The following is a 12,395-nucleotide window of genomic DNA, read 5'->3' as shown; positions in this document are numbered from 1 at the left end:
CGTAAACATTGTTGTACGATTTATCAAACTTAAGTACAAATCGTTATATTTCATTAAATTGTTACTGCTTCAAACATATAAATTGTCGCTGCTTCATAAGAACAAATCGTGCTAACTGATTTTCGACACCGAGAAGGTGGATAGGTATAAATCGATTTGTTTCAGTATGAAAATAGGTGTTATTTAGCATGAATAGTACAACCAGTTGTAAGATTTAGCATTCAGATTTACAAATCGATTTGTTTGCATAACGAAACCTTACACAAAATTCACCAAAACGATACGAGTTTTGGTAATCCGATAGTGGAGGAGAAACACCCAGAAGGTAGACGTAGCAGATGGTAGCAACGATGTTGCCACTGCGCAGGCGACGACAAAGGATGCTCTGACGGCAGCAAAGGGTGCTCCGGGGACAGCAGACGACGGAAAAGGGCGCTCTAGTGGTAGCAGACGATGGCAAAGGGTGCATCGTCAAAGGGAGCTCCTGCAACAGCAGATGGTGTAAAAGTTTACTGCTTAGGGCGAAAGCAGAACGTTTGGACTTTGAAGAGTTAACATCATCCTCGACTTTCTGGATGAAGGATATTTTTGTCCTTTTCTCGAACCGTTGTTTTCCTTTTTTGGATGAAGGACATTTTTATCCTTTTCTCGAACCGTCGTTTCATGGCGAGAATGGCAAGAAAGGGTACTTAAGTCTTTGCAATCGCACTGGACTCTGACGCTAAGTGATGCTGACACACACGGGGATACGAGCCCCACGTGCTTATATATGTGGCGCTCATTCGGACCCCCGAACACGCATTGTAGCAAACAGTGCATCTTCGGGGTGGGGAACATATAACCTGCTTCGGATAAATATATATACATTAACAATGCTGACATCATGTGAGAGTCTTCTCTGGTACCATCCTTGAGGCTTCTTATGGTGTTCCAATGTCTTGTTGAGTTGCTGAAATCTGAAGATAAGAAGGGCAAGAGATAGAGAGAGGAGGAAGAAGAACGGGAGAAATAGAGGGAAAAGATGGGTTGACTTCACATTGTGCCCTCTCTTCTAATATATTGAACGTTGCCTTTTTACTACAAAGAAATGGACAAGAATGTCCCTCTTCAAGAAGTTTTAATACAAGCATCAAGACCAAAAAAATCAAAGCAGTAAAAAAAACTAGTCTCTTAAATATGGACATTAAGGAGGACCTCCTTCAACATCAATATTGATCCAATGCAATTAAAACCTTTTGATCTTGTGTCTAAACTGAGATCTCACGCAGTTCTAATCATATTGATCTGATCCAAATTTCAGGTGTGAAAAAATGATCTGATCTCACTCAGATCGCAATAGCTATGGCAGTCGATGATCTATATCTTATTGAATGTTTGATTTGAAGGCACACTGAAAAAGCTAGTTTCGAACCAGAAATTGCTGCATCAATTCAAACCTGATCTATAGCCGGAATTTGTCTTAACCTGCACTTTTCTTTCAACCTGATGTTTCGAATCCAGAATTGTCTTTAGATCGATTCTAGTATGGATCCTGCTCACTTAGATTGGCAATAGATTGTAGCAAATATTGATCATGCAAGAAATTAACTGTTTACCAACAATTTAAAGCTCCACCTCTGTCCAATTCCGTCCTGTTTATGATGGATCCATTTTGAAAAGATTTCCAAACCTTCAAATCTAAAGCTTTAGTTCATTTTAGCCCAATCTCGAAAAAGAACTATTGGAAATTGAGCTTTCCAAAAACTTTGAATCTCACCATATCCTTTAGTAGGATTCTTCGATCTTGAGCTCTCATACGAACTGTTACATGACGGCCTTTTTAGGGATTTTCATAGGAGGATGGAGTGGAAAAGGTGGGGAAAAAATGGAAAAACATGGGAAAAGATAAGGAAGATGTAGCTAGTTTGGAGTTTTGATGTCATTTTCTTACAATTTCATATTTATACCCCCTCACTAGACATGTGGACCCAAACCGGATCTTGATCTCGTAGATCCAACAGAAGATCTATTACTAATACTAATATGGATCAAGACTCAAAGAACGCAATCATTAATCTATAACTAAAAATACCAACCCAATACAAGCATATTAAGCCCACGCTTATTACCCTTATCTATAAAGGGGAGGTAGGTTCATAATAGGCTTAGCTTGAATGTTTTAAGCAGGGAGGGGAGGCAGCACAAAAACCTTCCCCTTCCCCCCACAGTCACAAATCTCACCAATATTTTGAATATCTCGTGAAAAAAATGCAAATTATTATTAAAATAAACAAAAAAATTAGCGTAATACTTTTAAAAAAATCATATTTTTTTTATTTCACATGATTTTATCACTTTTTTGATAAATATGCGGTAAAAATACATACTGATATTTTTTGCATGAAGGGTATTTTTGTCAATAGACAAAACGCCCCTTAAATTTTCATGGTTCTCAATAAAGAGAGAACCTTGAAAATGAAAGAGCTTTTGAATTAAATGACTCAAAAGCAACTTTCCTTTTTTTCATGGGCCCCAATAATGTGGGCGGGAGGCCTTTTGTTAGATCATTATAGGGCTTCTCTCCCTTATCCATCATCGATATGGGACTAAAATTTGTCCCTATATTTTGAATATCTCGTGAAAAAAATGCAAATTATTATTAAAATAAACAAAAAAATTAGCGTAATACTTTTAAAAAAATCATATTTTTTTTATTTCACATGATTTTATCACTTTTTTGATAAATATGCGGTAAAAATACATACTGATATTTTTTGCATGAAGGGTATTTTTGTCAATAGACAAAACGCCCCTTAAATTTTCATGGTTCTCAATAAAGAGAGAACCTTGAAAATGAAAGAGCTTTTGAATTAAATGACTCAAAAGCAACTTTCCTTTTTTTCATGGGCCCCAATAATGTGGGCGGGAGGCCTTTTGTTAGATCATTATAGGGCTTCTCTCCCTTATCCATAAGCCTCATGTTTGTTCCTAAATGAGATCTCAATGAATTTGTAAGCAATTGTTTTTTATAGATTTCAATATATTTAGTAAGTTTTCAGATCATGAATGTGCCACGATTTTTCAGATATTTTTCTAAGAAAAACATAAATTTTGAATTTCTTCACTTGCCAAAAAAGCCCGAGAACGAGATTTGTGACTGTGCTCTCCCCTTCCCCCCCAGCCTCTCTCTCTCTCTCTCTCTCTCTCTCTCTCTCTCTCTCTCTCTCTCTCTAAAAAAACCTATAAAATCAGTTCTAAGTAGTAGGTCAAAGATGGGCCCAACTCGACCCCTGTCCCATACCCTCACTGTTTTGAACTGCATTTGCATGGCTCCCTGCCCTTTCCAATGTACCCATGTTACATAGTAAAGGGGCTTGAAAAACAAAAATACTTCCAATAGGTTTCAAGGAAGAAAAACAAAAAGCACTTTAAATAGGCTTTAAGGAAGCAAATAAGAGGATGTTAAATTACAAAGAAGGAAAACCCAAAAAGTTCAAGCAACAAAATAACAATCTAGGGAAGGAGTTACCCGGAAGCATTCACAGGGAGATTTATTGTTTTAATGAGGAGGCAAACCTGGTCAAAGACCAAACATATTCTCATTATGAAATTGAGCTACCAACATCTGCATAGAATCAATAAGATCCACTCAGATAAGCTACCTGGCCAGATGGGCTATCCAACGTATACCATAGAGCTCCTGTCTGACCTTCGCTTTCTACTGGAACCGATACAGATCCAAGAACCATACTTTTCCATATTATATCCCAGTCATATATTGTAACATTGATCTAAAGAAGGGGCAAAAAAAAAAGGATGATGGCAATTAGAGGACAGTTTATAAACATTAAAACAGTGATAACACAGAGACATGCATATCCAAGTATGGTTTAAGCCTACTAAAAGCTTCCCAAACACTTTGTGAATTAAACAGGCAAATGAAGTGGGATCGATCTCTAGAGCTAGCTTTTCTTTTCTTTGTAATTGGGAAAGCTTGAGCAAAATTGAATTATACATTTCATATTTCAATTCGTTATCCAGACCTATCTTCCTGAAATGCATGATGAATAGAGATAAGAAAGTGAAGCGGAATACACCGCCAAACCTACAGACATTTTCTCTTTTCAAACACAGCGGTAAGAAAACTTTATAAAAATGTCACTTATAATCTCAGTATCCTATTGAAAATTCTAAGTAGACTTCCAACTAAACAGAATTTACTTGATCAATTTCTCTATGACTGTACATCAATCATTGACTTAAGGGTTCAAATAGTCAGATGAGAATCTGAACTGGATTTTAAAAAAGTCCAAATCCAAACTTGGATCTGAATTAGATCAATGTAGGCGAGTTGAATTCTGCTCAGTATCTTATATGGCAATGCTGGATCCAATCTAATGTGTGCTATTACATGTAAACCTCTCATTCCAAGTTTGATGGATCCTGATGCAGGGAAGGACCCGATTGGGCCCATCGTACCACCCGATCCGTCACAAAGGGCAGATGAGCGACCTTGCGTGTATGACTCACTTGCAGGGACGGAGCCACGACGCAGGGAGGTACCCCTGCGTACCTACTCCAGGCGTGGTGGAGTTCGCACGCCCCAGAACCAGCTGCAGATAGAAGCTGATCCGGATCGCGGTTCGAATCCAAGTCTGGACCCGCGACCCGGGTCCAGTAAATAGCTTTTAAAAGGCCCTCTCCTAGGGTTGCGTGGGGGAGACTATTGAAAAGTTCCAGCCGTCATTTTCTTCCTGCAATTTCCTATTCTTTATTACCTGCATCCTGTTTTTTCTTTACGTTCTTTACTGTTATTGATTTTCCCATTGCTTATTGAAACCATTTGAGTTTAATAAAGAGGCTCAGCCACACCGATTCACGGTGGGCCTTTGTTTTCACTCCTCCTCCAACGTGGGCTGCATCAAAGTGGTATCAGAGCCAGGTATGAATCTGGAAAAGAATACTGATCCAAATCCAATCTGAATCCAAAAAGTCTCATACCATAAGTCCAAATACAATCCAAAATATAGACATATCTTATTTTAGGATCCATACTTGAAATGATCTGTCAGACTGGAATAGAGGTCTAGCCAAATCCAATCGTTTGGACACCCCTTATTTAACATGATAGAAAATATTTGCAACAAGTGGCATTACAAGTACGAAATTGAGACACAGGCCAAAGCTGTCAAACAAGCAATAAAAATCTCGTTATGAATATTCAATGATCAAACAGTTAACCTGCAAGGTATTTGCATGTTTTACTACACACCCACCTCGACAGGAAGCTCATCCACACAGAAGTTAAACCACTCTCCCCATATTGGATTCCGTGAACCGGGAATCATGGAACTGCACATAGATATGGAGAAAATGAATCTTTTAGCAAAATATGACAAATACTCAAAAGTAGTATGTGTAACCATGAACAATTTTGAGCCAGGGCCTTTGATGAGACACATGATGAAATATCTCCTAGAGGAAAACAATTTCCTTAGGGGGCGTTTATTTAAGCCTCCTTTCATAAGGACCCCTTTCATATGAAAGGCACGCCATTTCCATGGAGGCCAAAATGAACGCCCCAGTAGAGTGCAGGTCAGGCTAGCTGAGTTTCACAAAATCCATGGCTTCGTATGATACCAGCATCACACTCTCCCTTTCTTAGAAAGCAATATCCTGGGGTTTATGTTTTTTGTGAAATGCACATCCCACCACCATGGGTGTAACAAATGCACCATTAAAAATTTAAACAAAAAATTTGTGCCTAACTCCGGGATATTTTAGATAGATTAAGCATAGACAATTCAAGCAAGAGAGCTTATGAAGAAAATAGTATAGCCACGTTTATTTTCTTCAATCAAGTTTTTCATTAAGGCTGCAAGGGACTTAATACATACCAACAGTGAGTGGACATGAAAGATTCAAAAAATGAATGAAAATGAAAGTAAACAGAAAAGCTGGGAAATAACAAACAAACAAAGAGTAGTTGCCCAATAAGTTGTAGTTTCTAGAACACATGGTACTATTAATATATCCAGTGCCTACACTCCCAATCTATGTGACATGGGTACAGGTACCGGTATGGGTGCGGGTACGGTACAGAGGGTACGACGCGGCAATCTCAAAAAAATGTGGGTACAGGGGACGGCTATATATAATATATATAAGAAAGTCTGGGTCTGAGTCTATTGTGAAGAATCCTTGCAAACAATCAAGTTTTCAAATAACTTGATAATTCAAATACTCAAGACACAAAATAAATGCACAGTGTTTATAAGCTTTACACCACAAAAGAAATGCAATAAATGCACAATGTTTATAAGCTTTACACCACAAAAGAAGTGCAATAAATGCACAGTGTTTATAAGCTTAAGGAGACAACTCCTTACCTAAATTCACACTTTACAATGGGCTTACAGCCCTTATTTATAAGTTTTAGCAACTCATAAGAGCTGTTGGGCTGATTCCCAACAGCTCTAATTAGAGCCGTTGGGAGTCAGCCCAATGTCTCTTATTCTTAACTGTGTACAACAGTCAGTGGCTGACTGTTGTACACTGTACACTGACTGTGTACAGAAATGGTACATAAAAAAAGGATAAAATAAAAAGAAAAAGTTACAAAAATAAGAAAAATTAAAAGGAAAAATTACAATCATATTCAACAACATGAATATGCGTAAATTGACTAAAATACCCCTATAGCTAACACAAGAAAGAAATATATATTATATATATATATATAAGTAGATGGATACATGTACATATTTATGAAATATATATGTATATGTATATGTATCTTCTTTTATACATATAAAATATATATTATAAAATACATTGTCTTATGGATTACAATTTAACACCTCCCCTCAAACTTAGGGCATAATGACCGAAAGTTTGCCAAGAAGGAAGTTGAATCGCAGAGAGCACAACGATTTGGTGAAGAAATCTGCCAACTGATATTCTAAAGTTACATATGGAAGATCTATGACTCCTTTCAGATATGTTTTTCGGACATAGTGGCAGTCCATCTCGATGTGTTTGGTCCGCTCATGAAATGTGTGGTTTTTGGCAATATAAATTGCACTCTTGTTATCACAGCATAGCTTGGTGGGCCCTTCTACATTAATCTTCATATCTTCTAGTAGCTGATGAATCCATACAATCTCCATGGTAGTAGTCGTCATGGCACGATATTCAGCTTCTGTTGAGGATAGAGACACCTTTTGTTGCTTATTACATTTCTATGAAATCAGCGAGTCTCCTAAAAACACACAAAAACCAGTGGTGGAGTAACGATTATTTGGGTCACCTCCCCAGTCAAAGTCAGTATAAGCAATTAATTTTAATTCAGAAGAGGAGGATAAGAATACTCCCTTGTTTAGTGTGCCCTTTATGTATCTCACAATTCGCAAGATGACACTCATGTGAACTGATGTTGGTGCATGTTGGAACTGACTTGCAGTATGAACTGCATGAGAGATATCTGGTCTAGTAATACTCAAATACATCAAAGATCCCACAAGTTGTCTGTAGGGGTTGGGATCGGAGAGAGGAATACCATCATCAATATTCATTTTAGCTCCTACTATAGCAGAAGTTTCACAAACCTTATCATCCGTAATACCTGACCTGTCAATAATCTCAGAGGCAAGCTTAGTTTGAGATAAAAAAATACCCTCTATGAGAGTATGTTACTTGAATACCCAAAAAATAAGTTAGAAATCTCAAATCAGACATTTCAAACCTATCCTTCAAAATTGATTTTATTCTTTTAACCTCTTTAGAATCAATTCTGATTATAAGCATATCATCCACATATAAGAGCAGAATGACAATACCTGCATTGGTTTTTCTAACAAATAAGGCAGTGTCACTGAAACAGGAAGAAAAACTATTTTCTAACATTATGAAGTTAAATCTATCTTACCAAGCCTTGGGGGCTTGTTTTAAACCATAAAGTGTTTTTTTGAAGGCGGAGCACTTTCCCTTTGGGAGTCTCCATTCCTGGTAGAGCATCCATATATACCTCTTCATGCAGATCACCATTTAGGAAGGCATTTTTAACATCCATTTGATAGATGTTCCATTTGTTGATTGAGGCAACGGTAATAAGGCATCGGACAGTAACCATTCGGGCCAAAAGGGCAAAAGTTTCTTCATAGTCAATCTCATATTCTTCACTATATCCCTTTGCAACTAATCGAACCTTATATCTCTCAAGAGATCCATCGCTCTTAGTTTTTACCTTAAATACCCATCTACACCCTATTGTTTTCTTACCCTTAGGAAGATCTTGGAACTCCCAAGTCTTTGCCTTGTTGACAACAGAAAGTTCACATTCCATTGCTTTCAGCCATTCATCATTCTTTTTTACTTCTTCGAAGTTTCTGGGTTCTATATAGGAATGAATGACGCTAAGGCATGCACTATGTTTAGGAGTAAACGAATCATATGAAATAAACCTACAAGGCATCTTTCTACTTCTCTCAGATCTTCGTAGGTTTTCATCATTTGTTGAATTGGACCCACTAGGTTCACTGAATTTTTCAATTGCACTCCTAAAACTGTTTCTATCTCTATGGGTATATGTTATAGGATCTCTCAATGCTCCTTCATTTCTATGTTGGGAGATAGGTGGATGGAAAGAGCCATTTTCTGTCATTGACGTCATTATGAATGAAATCGTCATCACTATGATCACTATCATCATCATGTTCTATCATTTCAAATAAAAAAGAGTAATCCATGTTTTCTTCAAAGGGTTCACTCCTTTCAAAACCATTAACATTTTCCAGAAAACTCACATTTCTGGAAACATATAGCTTGTCATTCTTAATATCATAACAACGACGGAATATCCAAGAAAAGCACAGGCAATGGCTTTTGGTGAAAGTTTGTCGTTCTTGTCAGTAAGAACGAAGCATTTACAACCGAAAATTCTCAACCGCTATAGTCGGGTTCTTTGGTATATAATTTTTCAAAAGGTGAGATATTGTTCAAGTTTTTAGAAGGTAGCCGATTTATAAGATAGACAGATGCTAAAGTCGCTTCAGCCCAAAAACCTTTTAGGATGTTTTGAGAAACAAGTAATGTTCGAGTTGTCTCTATTATATGTCTATGCTTCCTTTCGGCTAATCCATTTTATTGAGGGGTTTTCGAACAAGATCTTTGGTAAAGAATACCATGACTTCCAAGATAATTTTTGAATTCACTTGAAAGGTATTCTCCACCAGAGTCAGTTCTAAAAATTTTTAGATTACCATTAAATTGATTTTTAATCATCATATGATAGGTTTTAAAAATTGAGAAAACTTCATATTTGTGTTTAAGAAAATAAATCCAACAATATCTTGTGTAGTCGTCAACAAAAATGACATAATATGCCAAGCCTCCTTTTGATAGGACGGGTGCCGGTCCCCATACATCTAAATGGATAATTTCAAAAGGTCTTGTTGTAAACATAGATCTTTGACAAAAAGGCAATTTTTTCATTTTTCCAAGAATACAGTCGTTACAAGTGAAATCACTTTTTACATAGACTTTTAACAAAAGGTAAATGAGAAATTTTTGCAATATTTGGATGTCCAAGTCTCTTGTGTCACACATTAATAGCCTTTGGTTGGACAACATTACAAAACGGGTTCTTTGGAATTTGAAGAGAATCGATATAGTATAGATCGCCTTTCCTAGAGCCTTCCCCAATCAATCTCCCGGACCGGCGATCCTGTATCCAACATTTGTTAGATGAAAACTTTATATCACACACATGATCCAAGAGTTGAGAAACGAAAAGCAAATTTAAGTTTAATTTGGGTATAAATCTAATTTTTAGAATAAAAAACCCTTATTTTTCAAATTTTTCTATTCCTTTTACTTCAAGAGATGTTTCATCCGCGATTGAAACAAAAGATGAAGAGCGATTTTTTGAGTATTCAAAAAAAGCACTAAAACTTGGGGTCATGTGAAAAGAAGCACCCGAATCTAAAAGCCAAGAGGTCTTACCGGAAGGAGAAGAGGTTGACATGGCGACTCCGGAAATAGCCCCCTTTAGAAGAGGTTGAAGTGCATCCACGATTTGTTGCAATGAGAGAGCTCCATTTGAAGATGACAAGCACTCTTCCTTTTGAGGTTGGGATGTAGTAGCCATGGCAAGTAACTTTTTCCACTTTAGGCAAATAGGCTTGATATGCCCCGGTTCCTTACAAAAATGGCATAAAAGCTTGCTATAATCCTTCTTCCCTGCTTGACCACTTGAGTTTTGATTCTTGAAGTGAGGAGGCTTGTAAGTCCTTAAGTTGCTCGGTCTTGAGACGGCATTAACTCCTTCATTTTCTTCATTATTAGAAGGTGTAGCTAGAACACTTCGGTTGTTCTTGCTTATATCCATACGAGTCTCTTCCCCACTTGGTTTAGTAATTACATCTTCAAGAGAGGGGGAAGTGAAGGCGGATAAAAGAGAAGACCGGATTTGTTCGAATTCAGGCCTAAGCCCATTCAAAAAATTAAAAAATTTATCTTCTTCCAATTGTTTATGACGAAGCTCTATGGCTTCTCCACTCCACTTGGGTTCGAGCATAGCAAGTTCATCTCAAATAAAAGAGAGTTCCGCAAAATACTCCCTTATAGTCATTTCTCCTTAATGAAGAGTTAGCGCCCTCTTTTGGAGGTAATATTTATGGGACAAGTCCCTAGAGGTGTACATCTTCTCAAGGTGCTCTCACGCTTGAGAAGCCTTCTTAAACTTGATAATATTGGCGTTAATTCTTGTTTCTACGGATGAGAAAATCCATGAGAGGATTTTAAAATTTTTCATCTCCTATTCTTTATGCTTTTTGGTGTAGTCTTCAAGAGCCTTGGCTCTTTCTTCGCCTTCAAGGATTTTTATTTCTCCTTTCTCCATCAAGGTTATCTTTGGCTCCGGTTCGGGAATCGAGCTTTGGACATAGCCCCAAAGCCCTTTTCCTTTAATATGAGCCTCCATGTTTCCGGCCCACACGTGATAGTTGGACTCATTGAGTTTGAAGCCGAGAGAAAAATGAGTCTTTTTCACCCATTAGAGATGAAAGGTGATGAAAAAAAATACGTACCACAAAGGATTTTTAAACCTTCTTGATAGAAGAGTCTTCTAAAATATTGGATGAACAAGAGAATCCACTCCAATCACCAAAAAATTGAGGGCACGTTTTTTGAGACACCCAAAAAATTGAGAATCCACACGATCTTTCTTTCTCCAACCTTGCTCTGATACCATGTGAAGAATCCTTGCAAACAATCAAGTTTTCAAATAACTTGATAATTCAAATACTCAAGACACAAAATAAATGCAGAGTGTTTATAAGCTTTACACCACAAAAGAAATGCAATAAATGCACAGTGTTTATAAGCTTTACACCACAAAAGAAGTGCAATAAATGCACAGTGTTTATAAGCTTAAGGAGACAACTCCTTACCAAAATTCACACTTTACAATGGGCTTACAGCCCTTATTTATAAGTTTTAGTAACTCATAAGAGTTGTTGGGCTGATTCCCAACAGCTCTAATTAGAGCCGTTGGGAGTCAGCCCAATCTCTTATTCTTAACTGTGTACAACAGTCAGTGGCCGACTGTTGTACACTGTACACAGTCAACTACTGACTGTGAACAGAAATAGTACATAAAAAAAGGATAAAAGAAAAAGAAAAAGTTACAAAAATAAGAAAAATTAAAAGGAAGAATTACAATCATATTCAACGACATGAATATGAGTAAAATGACTAAAATACCCCTACAGCTAATACAAGAAAGAAATATATATTATATATATAAGTAGATGGATACATGTACATAATTATGAAATATATATGTATATGTATCTTCTTTTATACATATAAAATATATATTATAAAATACATTGTCTTATGGATTACAATTTAACAGATTATATATGGATCCATTATATTAGCATCCAAATATAACATATCTTATAAAAGGGGGAAGGGCCTCTCTCTCTCCAATCATTGAGAGGGGGAAATCGAGAAAGAAGAGAGAGGTGAATCGAGAGAGACTAGGAGAAGAAGAAGAAGAGGAGGAGGAGGAGAGGCCCAACCCTAACAGTATGCCCGGTCTCTCTATTTCTTCCTCATCCTTTTTATTCTTCTTATTCTTTCACTTGAGAAACCAAAAAGAAAAAAGTTGGGTTGGGTCAGGGTTGGACCCGACCTGACCCGGACCAGCATGCACCCGTGCTGTGTCCGGTACCAGCACCCATGTCAAGCCATGTCGACACGGGTACGGCTGCCAAACAACCGTGTCTATGTGACATAGCTCCTAATATAATCCATGTCTCTATCACTATAAACATGCAGCCGAGGTTAGTGAAACACAAAATCTCTAGAAAAGACCTACAACTACAAGTTGAGCACAGGCATGCACAGAT

At 37.2% G+C, this 12,395-nt stretch overlaps 1 protein-coding gene across 2 annotated transcripts in view; it reads right to left on the bottom strand.

The window, feature by feature from the left end:
• LOC149838998 (BAG-associated GRAM protein 1-like) overlaps positions 1–12,395 on the bottom strand; it is a 186,278-nt gene that overhangs the window by 157,795 nt on the left and 16,088 nt on the right. For both annotated transcript variants that reach the window (XM_090002195.1, XM_090002194.1), the window contains exons 4-6: positions 5,256–5,331; positions 3,642–3,770; positions 3,509–3,555 (exon numbers count right to left, since the gene is read on the bottom strand). In XM_090002195.1, the coding sequence (XP_089858321.1) occupies positions 3,509–3,555; positions 3,642–3,770; positions 5,256–5,331 (252 nt within the window). The remainder of the gene's footprint in view (positions 1–3,508; positions 3,556–3,641; positions 3,771–5,255; positions 5,332–12,395) is intronic.

The sequence above is a fragment of the Nuphar pumila genome, chromosome 4 (genome assembly GCF_984573655.1).
Source record: "Nuphar pumila chromosome 4, dmNupPumi1.hap1.1, whole genome shotgun sequence".
NCBI lineage: Eukaryota > Viridiplantae > Streptophyta > Magnoliopsida > Nymphaeales > Nymphaeaceae > Nuphar > Nuphar pumila.
This window is presented reverse-complemented; position numbering and strand designations above follow the sequence as displayed.